This window comes from Lontra canadensis, unplaced genomic scaffold, assembly GCF_010015895.1.
Source record: "Lontra canadensis isolate GAN:19392208 unplaced genomic scaffold, GSC_riverotter_1.0 scaffold46, whole genome shotgun sequence".
In the NCBI taxonomy this organism is placed as follows: Eukaryota; Metazoa; Chordata; class Mammalia; order Carnivora; family Mustelidae; genus Lontra; species Lontra canadensis.
In genome coordinates this window covers 13907732-13924306 of record NW_022631040.1, presented here as the reverse complement: position 1 = coordinate 13924306, position 16575 = coordinate 13907732, and the positions used below count along the sequence as shown (strand labels likewise).

The 16575-nt window shown below is 39.0% G+C and overlaps 1 protein-coding gene across 1 annotated transcript in view; it reads left to right on the top strand.

Moving 5' to 3' along the window:
• AIDA (axin interactor, dorsalization associated) overlaps window positions 1–16575 on the top strand; it is a 37094-nt gene that overhangs the window by 10760 nt on the left and 9759 nt on the right. The window contains exons 3-6 of the mRNA XM_032872976.1: window positions 3884–3937; window positions 4568–4622; window positions 10149–10212; window positions 10436–10542. Of these exons, the coding sequence (XP_032728867.1) occupies window positions 3884–3937; window positions 4568–4622; window positions 10149–10212; window positions 10436–10542 (280 nt within the window). The remainder of the gene's footprint in view (window positions 1–3883; window positions 3938–4567; window positions 4623–10148; window positions 10213–10435; window positions 10543–16575) is intronic.

Here is a 16575-nt window from a genome sequence, read left to right as displayed (position 1 = left end):
GAAACTCAATTTCGTTTTCCTTAAAAAAGGGGAAAATGCAGAATATACGTTATATTATTCTAAGCAAAACTGTTCTTTATGTTTTCTATTTTGAATTACATTTTTTATGCTTTTTGCTATTCTCAATGTTTTTACAGCAGTGACAAATCTTAGAATTATGCTAACCATTCATAGTTTGTGGGACTACAAAAAAATTTTTTAAAAAACAACCAATATTTCTTTATGAGACTTTTTACTGTCTGGCTCACAATAAGCTTTAAAAAATAGTTGATGAATAAATGCTTTGTTGGGTCTTAGGTTACTGATATGTATCCATATAAATTATTTAAGATCAAAGAAATATTAATTTTTGAGAAAATAGTATATGTATCTTAGTATTTATTTTAAATCTAAACTCTAGAGCAGAACTACCGATCTCTCTAAACTTTATTAATTAGTGATTTTTAAAAATCTTCATGTGGATTTGCTATTCATAATATTCTCAAAGATTTCTGGTGGAAAGTGAGAAAGTTTAGGATTCTTGTTTGTTCCTCCCTCGCGATTCATTGACTTAGCTTCCATTTCAACCCTCAATAGTTTTGTCATTATAACAACTGGGTTTAGTGGCCAGAGAATAGCTGCCAAAAGCTTTCATTCCATTAAATTCTCTACTTCGGTGTCGTAGATTTTCTCATGTAAGTTTCTGGGCAGAATAGAACATCCTGTCTCATGATGCTTAGAAAGTTTTTCCTTGTTTTGAATCAAATTTGTAGTAATGAGAGTTCCAGCACTAAGGGCTTGTTTCCTATTTTATAGGATCCCCCTCCCCCTTTCCACCGTCTCCCCCGCCTTCCCCTTTTCCTCCCACCCCAGCCTCCCTCTGGCTGGAGGGTAGACGACTGGCTGTTTAAATAAAAAAAATCAAGTCTGGACTGAGACTGCACTACTTTATGTGTATTTTTTAGACTTCTTTTTCCATATGTAAATTGAATAAGTTTAAGCAAAATTAACTTGGCTCTTTGTCTGTTTTTATGCCATCTTCTCCTTAGCTGCTCTTTTTACTAATTTCCCTACCATTGACAAAATAACCAATATTCTGAAAACGAGGACATTTTCCATTTCTGTACCATATTAGGCATGAGCAGTTAATTTGAATGAGGTGCTAATAATTTAAATCTTTTAAAACTAAGCTTCATTTACCTTCAGTGCTTAGTCTTAATGTACATTAGTTAATAGTACTTATATGGGGACACAAGTGACCTTGTGCTGCTTAGTCATTTTTCCTGACTGTTTGTTTCTAAGAAAGGTGACACGGTTACAGTAGCAAGCACTTGATTTTGACATCAATAAATACTACATGTTTTTTAAAAGTCATTGCTGCAGCTGAAAATGATAGTGCTCCGCTCCCTTTTTAATACTGATGTTGGGTGTGGTCCCTTAAAGTAGTTATGAATAATGCCTGTTGGTATGTTGCCATGGTGCAGTAGATTCTGTGTAAAGAGCTGTTGGTTCTGCTGAACTTGCAGAAATGTTTAAATTTAAAATAGGTTATTAGCGGAATCGTAATTGTTCAACTGCATTTTACCTTAAATATTAACAGCCTCAAATCAAATGGATTTTAAACCAAATGGAAGAAAGGGAGTTAACTAATATTTCTAAAGACCCACTCATTGATACATCTCACTTAATACAGAATCTTTCCTAAAAAGCATTTTTAAAAGAACCTAAAAAGTATGGCCAAATGATATTAACACAAGTATATTGCTTTATTGTACATATGACTATTATATGTCTAGAAGACATGGATGTCTAGGGCAAGTTGCTTAACCTCTCTTCAGTTTTCACATAAATAAAATGATAGTCTCTAACTCAGGGTTATAATGAGGATTACATGAATTAATGCTTCTAAATCCCTTAGGAGAACTTGAGTACTCAAAAGCTGTTAACCATTACTCTATTATTATATGTATTTTTATGTTTTTATACATATATACAAATAAAACATAAATTTTATTTATACATATTTAAATCACCTAGTTTTGTCAGAGTTGAGTGGTATGTTTAAACAACAGTGAGATATTAGATTTGATGTAGAAAAGACTATTGCTGGTTCCTGTAGCATTAGCTGTTTGAGAGAGAAAATAAATATGAGATATCTCAAGTCCTTTTGAAGTTACGAAATTTAAATGTAATCTTTAAATGTAAGATTTCATAATAAAATTGGGTATTTTCTAAATGGTGATATTGGGCTTAAAAGAAAATTTTTAAAGATTGTGGAGATAGTTGGAGTGTTACTTGTTCCTTGGCCAAGGGTCCTGTGTTGCTCAGGAAAGGTGGGAGTCGGCTATACCAGCTGTTGATTGCCGATAAGATGATTGCATAGTGCCCACTCGCCTGAGTACCAGGGGCCAGGACAGTACCTGTTACACCTCTGTGCTCCTCATTTATCTGATAAAGCAAGTGGAAATCCAATTTACTAAACTTTTGCAAGTGATCAGTACATGTAGAAAAAAGCATTTCATTTTTTCCCAAGAATGTTTCTGTGATGAAGGCATTGCAAATATTGTACATAAATACTTGACTTCTATGGTCTGGATTTATTCTTAATAAAAACATAAGAAATACCCTTTTCTGGAAGGACTTAAAAATGTCAGTGGGCCTAATTCAGCTGCCTGCTCTTGTAGATGTTTCTTCTGTGGGTCTCCTCCTCTTTACTTCCACTCTAGTCATTCATGTTCTTGTTCTTATTCATGGGTACCTGCACAGCTGGAGTAGCCTGGCCGTTCTTGCCTGTGGTCTTTTCCCTTTTCTCCCCCAGCCTATGGAGATCATTGCCCTAATAGTCTTCCTAAAGGTCAAATCTGATCGCCACTCTTCTATTCAAAAACTTCTGTGCGATTTATTGCTAAAGTAATAACAGATTCCTCAGCTAGTCGTGGAAGGTCCCCTTCAGAAAGACCCCTGCTGTCCCCAGCATGTGCGCGCGTGCTTTCTCTCTCACACACACACACGCACACACGTGCGCGCGCGCGCACACACACACACACACACACACATACACACACGCTATCACTCCCTCAGTCACTCTTAACTTTTCAAACCTATATCCCTCTACTTTCACTTTGAGACTTAGGATAACTGAACCGTGACAGTTTTCCAAACTCTTCTGTTTTATAAATCCTCCCAGTCACTGGGGCTTGAGTTTTAACACAGAATCTTGCACTGTTTCTTCAGAACATATGTAATGGTTCACTTCGCTAAAGCTTATAAGAATCAAGTATCTCTTCTTTACATGACGGTGATTTTGTAGAGTCTCATGTCACATAATAGAACTTGAGCTTGTTAAAAGCAAGGACTATACCCTATCATTTATATTCCTCTTATAGCTCATCTAAGACAGGTCTGACTATAAAGCTTGCCACCATTCATCACAAGTATTGATTTTGCTGAGTATTACCTACATAATTAAGTAGACAAGTCAAGATTGGTCTTATATCAAAATTAAATGATACCATTTCGCTAGCTTTCAGATATTTTTAATTTTAAATCTTTTAATGAATTTTAGACCTAATCGAGATAAAGAGAAGACAAAACTTGGGAGGGAAGATGTTGGAAGTCCTTTTCATTGCCCTTTAAATAAATCTAAAGCTGTCATCAAAGCAAACTTGATTTAAAATTGGTCATGGTACATTTAGGTCAGGAGAGAATATAGACTCACATTCTCTCCCTTATCCTAGCCCTTTGTTTCCTGTTTCTCTTCTCTAAAATCTGCAAGATGCTCCACAGAAGTAAAATTTAACTTGAAAAAAATTATAGCTCCCTAACTAATAAAAACTAACACCATGGTTTTAATAATTAACAGTTACAGTATATTCAGTACTTATGCTTTTTCTTTTTCCTACAGAAAACCATAGGCAAAATTGCAACATGCTTGGAATTACGAAGTGCAGCTTTACAGGTAAACACAGTTTTTTTCCTGCTTTCTAATGTGAGAAAAATACATTATGAACTATTCTAATAAACCTTAAGCATTAATGTTAAAATGTCTCAATACTTTGACACAAAGTATTGTCTCAGAAGATATGTCTAGCAATAGGAATTCATGGGTTAAACTCCTATTAAAAGATTTAATTCATATTTAATAAACTGAAGACAGAAAAGATAAAACTTCAATTTTTTGTTATTTTTAGCTAAATGTTCTAAAATACAAAAACAAAAACCAGTTTGGGACTTTTCATTTTCTTTTCTTTTCTTTTCCTTTTTTTTAAGAAGATTTTATTATTTGTCAGAGAGAGAGCACAAGAGGGGGAGCAGTAGGCAGAGGGAGAAGCAGGTCCCCTGCTGAGCAGGGAGCCCGATGTGGGGCTCAATCCCAGGTCCCTGGGATCACGACCTGTGCCGAAGGCAAATGCTTACCAAACTGAGCCACCCAGGCATCCCGGGACTTTCCATTTTCTACTTCGAGAGCATGAAATGGATTCCTTCATTTTGTGCACTTTTTGAATATTTAGTTCTTGCCACTTAAAAGACATAGGGTATCATGAAATCTTTGTAATAAAAAGATATAATATGCATATTTCAAATTCAGTCCACACAGTCTCAAGAAGAATTTAAACTGGAGGACCTGAAGAAGCTAGAGCCAAGTAAGTTTTATCGTTTCGTGGGACTCCTTTAGAAAACTACTTCTCCGTTATAGATATTAAGATTATTTAGCATAGATGTTTATTCATTTCTTTTCCTACCTAGTCCTATGTGATATTTTGTGCTTTTATAATTCCTGTAATATTTATAGTAATTATTATTCTGTTTACCATTATAGAATATGAAAAATTGATTCCAGGTTCTACCTCATTCATATATTTTAGCCTTTGTTTTAATCACTTTAATAAAGACTGTAATTACTTTGGTAAACAGTTGCAGTAGCGTTCACTGGAGAGTATAAAGTTACAGGTACTGATGCCCATTTATACTATATGTCCTGGAAAACTACCATCCAGCTGTTTGTGGTGCTCTACAAAAGATTTCCTTGTTGTCCCCATTTTCCTGTCCCTTCTTGAAAGCTTTTTTGAAGTAAACAGTTGCTTCAAATGTTTTGGTGGTTAGGATGTGCCAAATAAGATTTTCTTATTGGTTCACATGAATGTTCTCTCAGAGGAATGTTTTCTTATCGTTCTTATGAAGAACAAAGTGGGCAGAGGCACAAGTACTGAATATCACCGTGTTCCACCACATTTTTTTTAGCACTGTTTTTAGCACACACCTGCTTCCCCCACTCCTCAATTCCCAGCCCTAGGAAACCGTGTATCCACTTTCTGTCTTGTGATTTTTTTTGCCTGTTCTGGACATTTTGTATAAATGGAATCCTATCACATATGGTCTTTTGTGACTCATTATATATAAGATTATTTTAAGAAAAGCACATTGATGGCTTTTTAAAAAGATCAGCCACAGTGAGGATATCTGTTGTATAATGGTTTTAAAGATTATAATGTTCAATTTTTTTTGAATGATAAGAATAACTAGAATTTTGGCTTTCTATTTAGTCATTGTTTTCTATTTTGTTGTTATTTGTTGTTTGGTGTTTCCAAATAAAACTTTAGAGTGTTACAGATTTCTCCTGTTGCCTTATAGGATCTTTCACGGTATTACTGGTTACCATTCCCATTAATGGAACCAAACACTCAAATAAGTCCACCAGCTGCCATTTGCTAACTTCATGGTCTTACTGCTTGTAAATGCAAGAACTGGGTTTTAACCAGGGTTCTAAGCCACCCCAAAGCCCATGTTCCTGGCACTGTCCTCTGTTGTACTACCTATGGGTGCAGTATTGACATCAATCCTAAATACTGTGGATTTCCAGCTCAGGCTCTTGGGAGATTACTGACTCACGTATGAGTGGCATTTTGGACTAAAATCTGCATTCGTCTTCTATTTCTTGCTTTTTTGTTTGCTTGTTTTGTTTTTTTAAGATTAGGGATGGGAATGGAAAGGAAAGATAATATTGGGATTTATTTTGTCATATTTTGAATTTATATAGTGCCTTTCATTTGGACTGTCCCTTCTTCATACTTAGTTATCTTTTCAGGTGATTTTAATTTGCTCTTGCCTTTTAAAGGAATGTAAATGTGTATCTTATATCTCAGGATATGCTCTGTAATTTTGCATTTATCAAAGCTAGGCACTTCTTATGAATTATTTCATCAGAACTGAACATTTTCTACAAATCAGTATTTGAGTATATTTCAGGTTAAGTCAAGCTAGTTTCTGCCTCTTTTAAGACTATAAGGAAAGGAAAATTAATATGTGGGATTTGGTTTATTCTGTTAATGTACTTTTCCTTTAAGGTTAAAAAAAAAGTCTCTTGATAATCCTTTCTGAAACTAGTACTACCTCTAAGAATTTGAAAGTACTATTTATTTCATTTTCTGATGTTGATCCTTGGTAATATACTACTTCTTACTGAAACATACCTCCCCCACCACCACTCTGTGAAGTTCCTTCCATTGACTGATCCTTAAAGGCCCCAGAGAAATCCCACCTTTCTCTGAAAGCTTTCTCTGCTCTCCCACCCCTAATTAAATTCTACATCCTGGCCTTTTTAGGAGCACTTTTTATGTCCATTATCATAGTGTGCCCTGTGTGATGCTCACTTAAATTCATTTTGCTCCTAAATGAAACGGTCAGTAACCTTTGTATTTTCTCCACAGAGCCCAGGCTGCATATCGTATGATCTTGGCAAATTTTTAAGTTGAACAGTGTTGAATGTCTCCAGGGAATTTTCTCCCATGATTAAAAAAGTAACCTTTCAGCTAGGAAGCACTTACTCATTTTGTCCACCAGAAAAATGAAACAAATCAGCCACAAAAGCAGAACACACGTTGTTGACTGTGTGTCATTTTTAGAGTATGGCCTTCAGGAGGGTGGGAGGCCATGCTCTGTGAGAGTGGGCAGGGAGTACTGGGTTTTTCCTCGCAGGGGTGCACTATCAGATGTCAGCCACGGGGTGAGCCCCTTGGTCCCCAAACCGTGATGGACTCCGTGCTCATGATAATACCTTCCGGGAAATTATAAACTGCTTCTCTTCTCCAGATCTTCCTAAAATATCAGCACTAGCATCGGTGGAAGAAAAATCCTATATATAAGTTTTAAGTAGACCCCTATTGTAAAAGCACATTAGAATCTCTGTTATTCCATAGTTGGTGAGAATAGAAACCTATAATTAAAGAAAATGAGAAAGGACCTGTTATTTTCTTCCAAAAGGATATGAATTAACTACCTGATATGCTCTATTATTGTAAATAGAAACTAATGACAAGCTATTGTACCAGGTCAAGACTTTCCTATGATAGCATTGGTACCTAAGAAAATAAATACTGTCCTATTCTCGTATTACAGTAGAAACAAAAGGTATTCTTAATAACTGATAGAGTGTTTGACTTTTTTATTGATTTTTTTATACTTGTAAAGTTTGATTTTTTTCCCCCCTTTTATTATTAAAATAGCATTGCAGTGCTTTCATTTCTGATGTGAATGCTACAAGGCCTTCTTTGTCACCACTCCCCTACTCTTAGGATCTAGCACAATACTGTGTAAGCGATTAATTGATATTTGAGTTGAATTAATAGTTTATTTACACTGAGCAATCATGCACAGGTTTAAAAAAGGATGTTTTTGTAATTTTAAAAATAATACTTCTTAGACCTGAAATAGTAGGATTCTAGTTAGCTGAATAGGGAAAACTATGGAGAGAATAAATTACTGTATAATAATGTGAGCTTATACTTATGTGGGACTTTAAATTTCCCATGCAATTTCATATATATTAATTTACTTCTTTCCACAGTGGGGAAGTGGTGTTCCCGTTTTAGAACTGGGGAAACAGATTCAGAGTAGTTATATAAATGACATAATGACAACTGACATGATTATGGGACTTCTCTCTTGCTTATCAAACTTGAGTTATATAGTCTGTTTTATTCGTTGAACAAGCCAAACTAGTACCTGCCTCAGTCTTTGTTGTTGTTGTTGTTGTTGTTACAAAGATTTTTTTTTTTAAGATTTTATTTATTTATTTGACAGAGATCACAAGTAGGCAGAAAGGCAGGCAGAGAGAGCAAGGGAAGCAGGTTCCCTGCTGAGCAGAGAACCTGATGCGGGACTCGATCCCAGGACCCTGGGATCATGACCTGAGCCGAAGGCAGAGGCTTAACCCACTGAGCCACCCAGGTGCCCCCAAAGATGTTATTTTTAAGTAATCCCTCCACTTAACATGGGACTCAGACTCACAGCCCTGAGATCAAGAGTCGCATGCTCCACTGACTGAGCCAGCCAGGGCCTGCCTGTTTTTTGTTTTTTTTAAATTTTATTTATTTGAGAATGAGCACAAGTAGGCAAAGCAGCAGTTGGAGAGGAAGAAGCAGGCTTCCTGCTGAGCAGAGAGCCTGATGAGGGGCTCAACCCCAGGACCCTGGAGTCGTGACCCGAGCTGAAGGCAGACACTAGACCCACTAAGCCACTTGGGCGTGCTCCCTCTAGCCTGTTTTTTAATACTTGGAAAGCCCTTCCCCAGTGCTACTTAGAGACAGTTCCTCTCATTCCACATTATGGCTCACTAGTGTTCCAACAGTTATGTTGAAAGGCCTGCCCTGTCCACCTTAGCCGAAGTCCCTCTGCTCCGCTTACGCACTCACCGATCCTGTCCTTCATGATGCCAGCCACAGTCTAACAGTACCTTGTTGATCTGTTGCTTTATTTACTGTCTGCTTTTCCTGACTGCGGTCTTAAGATCCACAGATGAGAGTAAAGAGCTGTCTGCCTTGATCGCTGCCATATCTTTAGCACCTAAAACAGTGAGTTGAACCGTGCGGGCGCTCAGTGCACATCTGTTGAGCGGAAGAACGAGAAGGGAAAGATGAGGATAAGAGCTGGAGGGAGAGAAGGAGTAAGAATGAACAAGAAGGTAGACCCAAGTCCCAGACATCTCTCTCATTGAAGGACTCAGTAAGAGTGCCCCTCCGACTCCTGTTGGGATAAACCACGAAATTGCACATGCTCTGGGATTTCCTACTTTGGGATGGTAACATGTATGCCACAGCTATTTTATCTCTAAACTACAGCGCTCCAAAATGAAGCTAAGTGAGTTGAGTACAAAATCTTAGGAACTCTCCGGATGCCATTACTCCACCTTCATATAACTGCAGGGAGTTGCTGAAGACCCGTAACCCCACATTTGAAGCTCTAAATTACATGCTTTTAGGGGCACCTGGGTGGCTCAGTCGTTAAGCGTCTGCCTTCGGCTCAGGTCATGGTCTCAGGATCCTGGGGTCGAGCCCTGTGTCAGGCTCCCTGCTAGCGGGAAGCCTGCTTCTCCCTCTCCCTCCTTTCTCCCCTCTCCGCCTGCTTGTGTCCCCCTCTCACTGTCTCTTTGTCAAATAAATAATTTTTAAAAAATAAAATAAGTTAATACTTTTAGTAACTCTGTAAGGTATCCATATTCATAGTAGCTCTCTAAGCACAGGCAGAGTTATAGAACATCTCTCTTTAAGTTTACATATCAGCATGTAATCATGGACCATACCATGATGCAGAAGGTGATGGGTTCCATGTTATCTGAAGACTTCTCCTGAGGGTAAATCCCTCTTTGTGTATTTGTCTACGTATGTGTGTAGATATATGTATGTCTGTAATAAACTGTCGTAAATGGCATGTTGAAATTGTAACCAGTTTTGTTCAGTTTTGCCAGTTTAGTGGAGTTGAGGGGAAATCAGGACGTAGACCAAAATGTCCTGACCAAAATTGGTTATCTTTGAACCAGTCTTGTAATTGAGGTACTCCAGGAAGGAGATCTCTTTTTCTGCTGCCATATGTCTCACCTAGGACCTTGTACATACAACTTAGTTTGTTTTCTGTGAGGGCTCTGAGACTCTGGAACTTACTTTCCTTGGAGATATGACAAAGTACTTGTGCCTGGAATATACTATGGATATTTTCATTTTGCTAAGACCTTCTGTGGACAAATGCATCATGGTTCTGAATGATGATGAGAGTGGGAATTTTTTTAAGTATTAATATGCATAGTAAAATTGACTAAAAATCAGTCATTTCTAATAAAATTTTTTATTTTGATTCATGGCAGAGTTTATGTGTCTGTCTTTCTGTTTTTATTCTAGTCCTAAAGAATATTCTTACGTATAATAAGGAATTCCCATTTGACGTTCAGCCTGTCCCCTTAAGGTAAAATTATTTTTTTGTCTTATTTTATAACTATTTTTCAGATATTTCTGCATTTTTTAAATCCATATTGGTATCTTTAATATCAGTAGGTCAACATTTTTGTGTCAACATTTTTTGTGTCTACATCTTACCTGGGATGTAATCTTTATCTATAATAGAGCTATAATGCCTCTCTAGGGTAGTTAGTTTTGTAGCTCACTTTTGTCTGCTGTTTTGCATGCAGAAGAATTTTAGCACCTGGTGAAGAGGAGAATTTGGAATTCGAAGAAGATGAAGAAGAGGGTGGTGCCGGAGCAGGGTCTCCTGATTCCTTTCCTGCTAGAGTTCCCGGTGAGTATCACCAATTGCAAAACAGGCATAACAAGGCATAACTTAATTCAGGCTTAGGGGGTTTAGAACTTATTTTGGTACTTGCCAATCTTAAGCAAATTTTCATTGCCATGTTATTGGCTGGAGCTATTTTATATGTTTAGTCTGAAGGCATCTTACTGTCTGTGTTGGGTACACAAGGCCACCCAAATTCAGTGATCTGCTAGGAGGACTCACGGACTCAGCATATAGTTGTAGTCACAGCGATGATTTCACAGTTATGATTTATTGCACTGGGCAAAGACAAGAACAAAGTCAACAAAGGGAAAAGGTGTGCAAGTGAACGGAGTCTGGAGGAAACCAGGTGCGGGCTTCTTCTTTTTTTTTTTTTTTTAGATTTTATATAAATTCGAGTTTGTTAACAAAGAGTATATTGTTAGTTCCAGGGATAGGATTTAGTGATTCATCATTTGCATACAAAACCCAGTGCTCATTCCAAGTGCCCTCCTTAATGCCCATCACCCATTGCCCCGCAAGGCACAGGCTTCTGAGAGTCTCTCCCAGTGGAGTCACGCAGGTTGTACTACGTGTAAAATGGGTCTGAGGGAAGCTGTTAGAGGCTCCGTGCCCATAGCTATGATGACGCCGAACTGGAGGTTCACATGGCCACTTTGGACTCCTCCGGCCTCCGAATCGACAGGCGAAGAAGGGAGTTACCGTGCTGGCCAAGGTGGCTGATTCCGAGTGCCCCTGGGGAAGGCAGACAGCTACTCCACGGTGACTAGAGGGGACCCGTTTGGATGTCCATCGTATCACAACTCCTGTGATTAGGGTCGATGGCAGAGTGCACGCATCCAGTCCCTGCACGACCAGTGATGGCTTCTAGTACGTGGGTTACAGGATGTCAAGGAGAAGCACAAACATCGCTCACAAAACATCACCTCCTCCTCTGCGGAAGGCGCTAGTGAGGTTTGGGTTGTGTACAGGACAGTAGTATCACGTTAAGTATGGCCTTCTTACTGCCTTTATATAGAGCTTAAGTGTGGCTCAAGGAGATGTGTCTGCGTGCCGAGTAGACAAGGCGTGACATGGTGATGTTTAATTGTGTATGTCAGCCTGACAAGGGCCCGGGGTGCCCAGACATCTGGCCAGAGGTCACTCTGGGTGTGTCTATGAAAGTGTCTCCAGAGACCTCACATTTGAATTGAAGACTGAATGAAGCGGATTGCCATCCCTAACGTAACAGGCTTCGTCCAGGCGGCAGAAGGCCCAGACGGGACAAAGAGGCCTCCCCTCCCCTCTTTGAGCTGGGATACTGGTCGTCTTCTGCTGTGGGACTCGAACTGAAACATCAGCTTTTTCTGGGTCTCAGGCCTCCTGGCCTTCTGTCTGGAACATACACCATGGGCTCTCCTGGTTCTGAGGCCTCAGACTGAAACTACATATCTGTCTGTCTGTCTGTCTTCTGTTTCTCTGGAGAACGCTGAATACAGTAGTTAATCACATCTGCAGAAAGAAAAAAAAGAACGAAACTCCATCCCAGCACCATTCTTAGGGGCTGATCACATAGGCACCCTCTGCTTAGCACTGGCCAGAGTTCCAGACTCCCGGAAGGAAAGTGCATGCTCAGCATAAAACATATTGTTTGCACAGTTTACCGATAGTGACCGTCCTTACTGGGGGATGGTGGGGACATGCCAGAAATCCAAGTTCCCAGACTCTAGCCTGGGGTGGTGGCCTTGCCACCTGAGAATAACAGTCTCCGGCCTGCTATAGTAACTCTTTTCTGTAGACTCTTCTAAGCACTTCTTTAATTAATCAAATGTAGTCATTAAGACTGCATCCAAGGGGAGTGGGTACTGAGCAAATGCTCTTTTTTCCCATCTTGTTTTAGGAAAAGAAATAACGTATGGCAAGTCATTTTTATTTGCAGAAGATCTCCATGAGGATCTTCCCTTTCTGCAGGCACCCTGGATAAGTCTCTTGCCTCTCCCAGTCACTGGGTCACTCTTACACGTGCATCATTTTCATTTCTGGCAAACTGATTCACTTTAGGTGTGAGAGCAATATGCTATGAGATTATTACACATTTTGAAATAGACCCTAGAAGCTTTACAGTAGAGCTAAGCACAATTTGTGTGTCATCCAGATAACTTTCTTGGTAATAAAAGTATAGTAATATTCCGATATTTTTTTTTTTTTTTAAAGATTTTATTTATTTATTTGTCAGAGACTGAGGGAGAGAGAGCGAGCGAGCACAGGCAGACAGAGAGGCAGGCAGAGGCAGAGGGAGAAGCAGGCTCCCTGCCGAGCAAGGAGCCCGATGTGGGACTCGATCCCAGGACGCCGGGATCATGACCTGAGCCGAAGGCAGCCGCTTAACCAACTGAGCCACCCAGGCATCCCAATATTCCGATATTTTTAATACTCCCCGGGAGGAGGCATTATGGAGCAGGAACAGCGTAGACTTGAGCCAACAGGTGCTTGGGCTGGCGTCTAGGCTCTGACAGTGACTCGTTGAAGGGCTTTGTTCTGATTTCCTAAACCAGTCTGAAGCTCAGTTTCTTTTATAACATGGGATAATAGCAGTGCCTAACTTGTCGGGTTCCCGTGAAGATGAAACACAGTTCTGTGGCTAAAGCTGCGAGCGCCATCGGGGTCACGTGCTGAACATTCCGCGACACCTTTTGTTCAGTGGGGGTAGGTAGCAGGACCTACGCTCTGGGGTTACTGGGGAAATTACAGGCTATGTTTCTTTGGGGGCAAGGGCATTATTTCCAATCTGCTTTGCTTTATGAAGAGCGATGTATTTTTCTTACTTTTGTCATATAGGTAAGAGATTTCAAGTTGATTGAGCTGGTGAGAGAAATTACTTTGCTGTTTTACTACCTGAATAATTGTCATTCCCTTTCCGAACCGCATATTATAATTGACGTGGCTTCCAGTGCTATAAATTTCAGTCTAACTTGGTGGTTTGCTCACTTCTGTACTTTGATAGCAGTTAAGATCCTTAAAGTAGATGATATAAACTGTGATACAGATTAAGATCTTTGTGGTGTTCAGGTTGATGAGTTGAAGGGAAACTTGTACCATAAACTAAATCTATTTGCTATATAGGATTAAGCCCAAATGAAATAGATTTTCGTATTCTGCTACAGCATTTTGATATCTCATTTCAGAGATACAGAAGGGTTACTGGACCCTTGTGTTCGGTGAATTTCTTTTTTCCAAAATTAAGAAAGAGCACATATAGTTTAAGTAACTGTATTTAGTTTGTGATATGAGTGTTATTAAGTAATTCGTAGAGTGCCTGGGTGGCCCAGTCGGTTAAGCATCTGTCTTCAGCTCAGGTCATGATTCCAGGGTCCTGGGATCAAGCTTCTCCTCTGGCTCCCTGCACAGCGGGGAGTCAGCCTCTCCCTCTCTCTCTACCCATCCCCCCCAACTCATGCTCTCTCACTGTTTCTCGCTGTCTCTCAAATAAATAAAATCTTTTTAAAAAAAGTAATTTGTGAAGTTATACTTACTGAAATCATCATCAAAATAGGAAGGTGACATTCGACATTTAATTGTAAAGCAGGAAAACATTTCTTGGGAAAAGCAGGCTCCCCCGCTGAGCAGGGAGCCCAACACCGGGCTTGATCCCAGGACCTTGGGATCATGGCCAGAGCCGAAGGCAGATACTTAAGCAACTGAGCCCTCCAGACAGGGTTCACTTTTGTTCTTATATAATTTATTGAGTTGTAAGTTTGTTGTGACTTTTTTAAAGTCAGATTTACTGAAATATCGTTTACATGTATATTTACGTATAAAATGAGTGATTTTTAGTGTGTAGCTTATATGTTTTGACAAATGCATACAGTTATGTAAACACTACCACTAATGAAGAATGCGGTATTGTATATGATATGTATGACTCAGTGTTTTTTTTCCCATTTAAAATTAAAAATGACTTTTGTCCAACCTTTCTTGAAGAAAAAAGATTAGAAAAATCTTAGCTTTCTTGATAAGTACTTTCTTCTTTTCAAAAATTTAAAAACTCATAAGACAAACAAATTTGTTAAATAATTGGCTTAAGTCAAAATGACAATTTGTCTACAGGTAGGCTTGGCGGGGATGCCTGGGTGACTTCAGTCAGTTAAGTGTCTGACTTCAGCTCAGGTCTTGGTCTCAGGGTCCTGAGATGGAGCCCCCTTCACTGGGGGAGTCTTCTTCTCATCTCCCTGTCATCCCACTCATCCTCTCTCTCTCTCAAATAAGTAAAATCTTGAAAAATAAAAAAATAAAGTAAAAAATAAAGGTAGGCTTGTTAGATTTCATTTAAATAAAGGATATAAATTTCCAACCTGTTATTTATGTCCAGAAAATTGACTGACAGCATTGAATAGTAAAGCTAGTAAAATCATAAGCAGAGCAGTATGAATTTAAAAATAGCCCAAGACACAATTTTCCAAGATTTTTAAAAAATTTTTCATATCGAATGACATGATCAATCTCAAAAATAGGTTTAGCCATTTCAAAATTATTATATGAGTGTGTTGATTTATCTCTATAGAGACTTAAATATGTGTACACGTTTATTTTTGAAACTAGAAATAAAGAATGTGATTTATCTCTTTAATGTAGAAACAGTTTTCATATTCACTTGGGAAAGACATCTTTCATAAAAGGAGAATTACCATTGGCTTTGAAAGTTAGATATGCAGTCCCCCTTTTTTTTTTTTTTGAGAGAGTGCGCTTGCATGGTGGGGTTGCCGGGTTGGGGGAAGGCTCTTAAGCAGGCTCCTTGCTCAGTGCAGAGTCCAACGAGGGGCTTAATCTCACGATGCTGAGATAGTAACCTGAGCCAAAATCAAGTCAGATGTTTAAGCAAGTGAGCCACCCAGATGCTCCAGCAGTCCCCTTTGACTGTCAAAAAAAAAAAACCCATAATCAGAGTGAAAAAGACAAATAAGGAGCCAACATCCTTAATACATAAGAAATCTTTAAGCTCTGACAGCAAAGGCCACAGGCACATTAGAAAATTGGGCAAAGGACATGGACAGTTAACTCACATGGGCAAATACGTACACATAGCCCTTAAACATATGGAAAGCTGTGTATAATGAGAGACATACAGACTGAAACCGCTGCTGCTGAGGCAGCGGGGAACATGCTCGTTCAGTGCTGGTGGGAGTTCAAACAGGTACATTCCCTTTGGGAGGGAATTCAATGTCTAACAACAAAACTAGGCATTTTATTCTTAGGCCCAGCAATCCATCTCCCTTCTAGGAATTTATTCTAAGGATACACCTCCAATAAAATGAAAACAAACAAACAAAAAAAAACTGGCATATATCAGGTTATTTACTGTGGTATTATCTGTAATAGTAAAATATTAGAAACAGCCTAAAAACTATGATACATAGAAAACTACAGATCACAATTAGGAAAATCTTCATGAACTAATGAGTGATTTTTAGAATATATTGTTAAATAAACAAAATACATTGAGGTGATTCACCTTAAGAGAGTGAGAAAAATCTCAGTCCTCTCAGTAGATGCAGAAAATGTTTTAAATTAAACTCTAGGGGCACCTGGGTGGCTCAGTGGGTTAAGCCTCTGCCTTTGGCTCAGGGTATGATCTCAGGGTCTTGGGATCGAGCCCTACATGGGGTTCCCTATGTCCCTATCCCTCTGTCCCTCCCCACTGCTCATGCTTGCTCACTCTCATATAAATAAAAAAAAAATTAAATTCTAAATCTATTCTTGACTTTCAAAAAAATTCTAGCAGATGGGGGTACCTGGGTGGCTCAGTCAGGTAAGCATCTGACTCTTGATTTCAGCTCAGGTCCTGATCTCAGGGTTGTGAGATGGAGCCCCACATCAAGCTCCATGCTCAGTGGGGAGTTTGCTGGAGATCCTCTCCCTCTGCCCCTCCCCTACTCCTAAAGTAATAAATAATCTTTTAAAAAAAGTCTAGCAGACTGAGAACAGAACACGTCTCCAGGTGTTCTCTAGGGACACTTAGAGCCAAAATCATACTTATTGGTAAAAATTGAAGCTTTCCTTTTC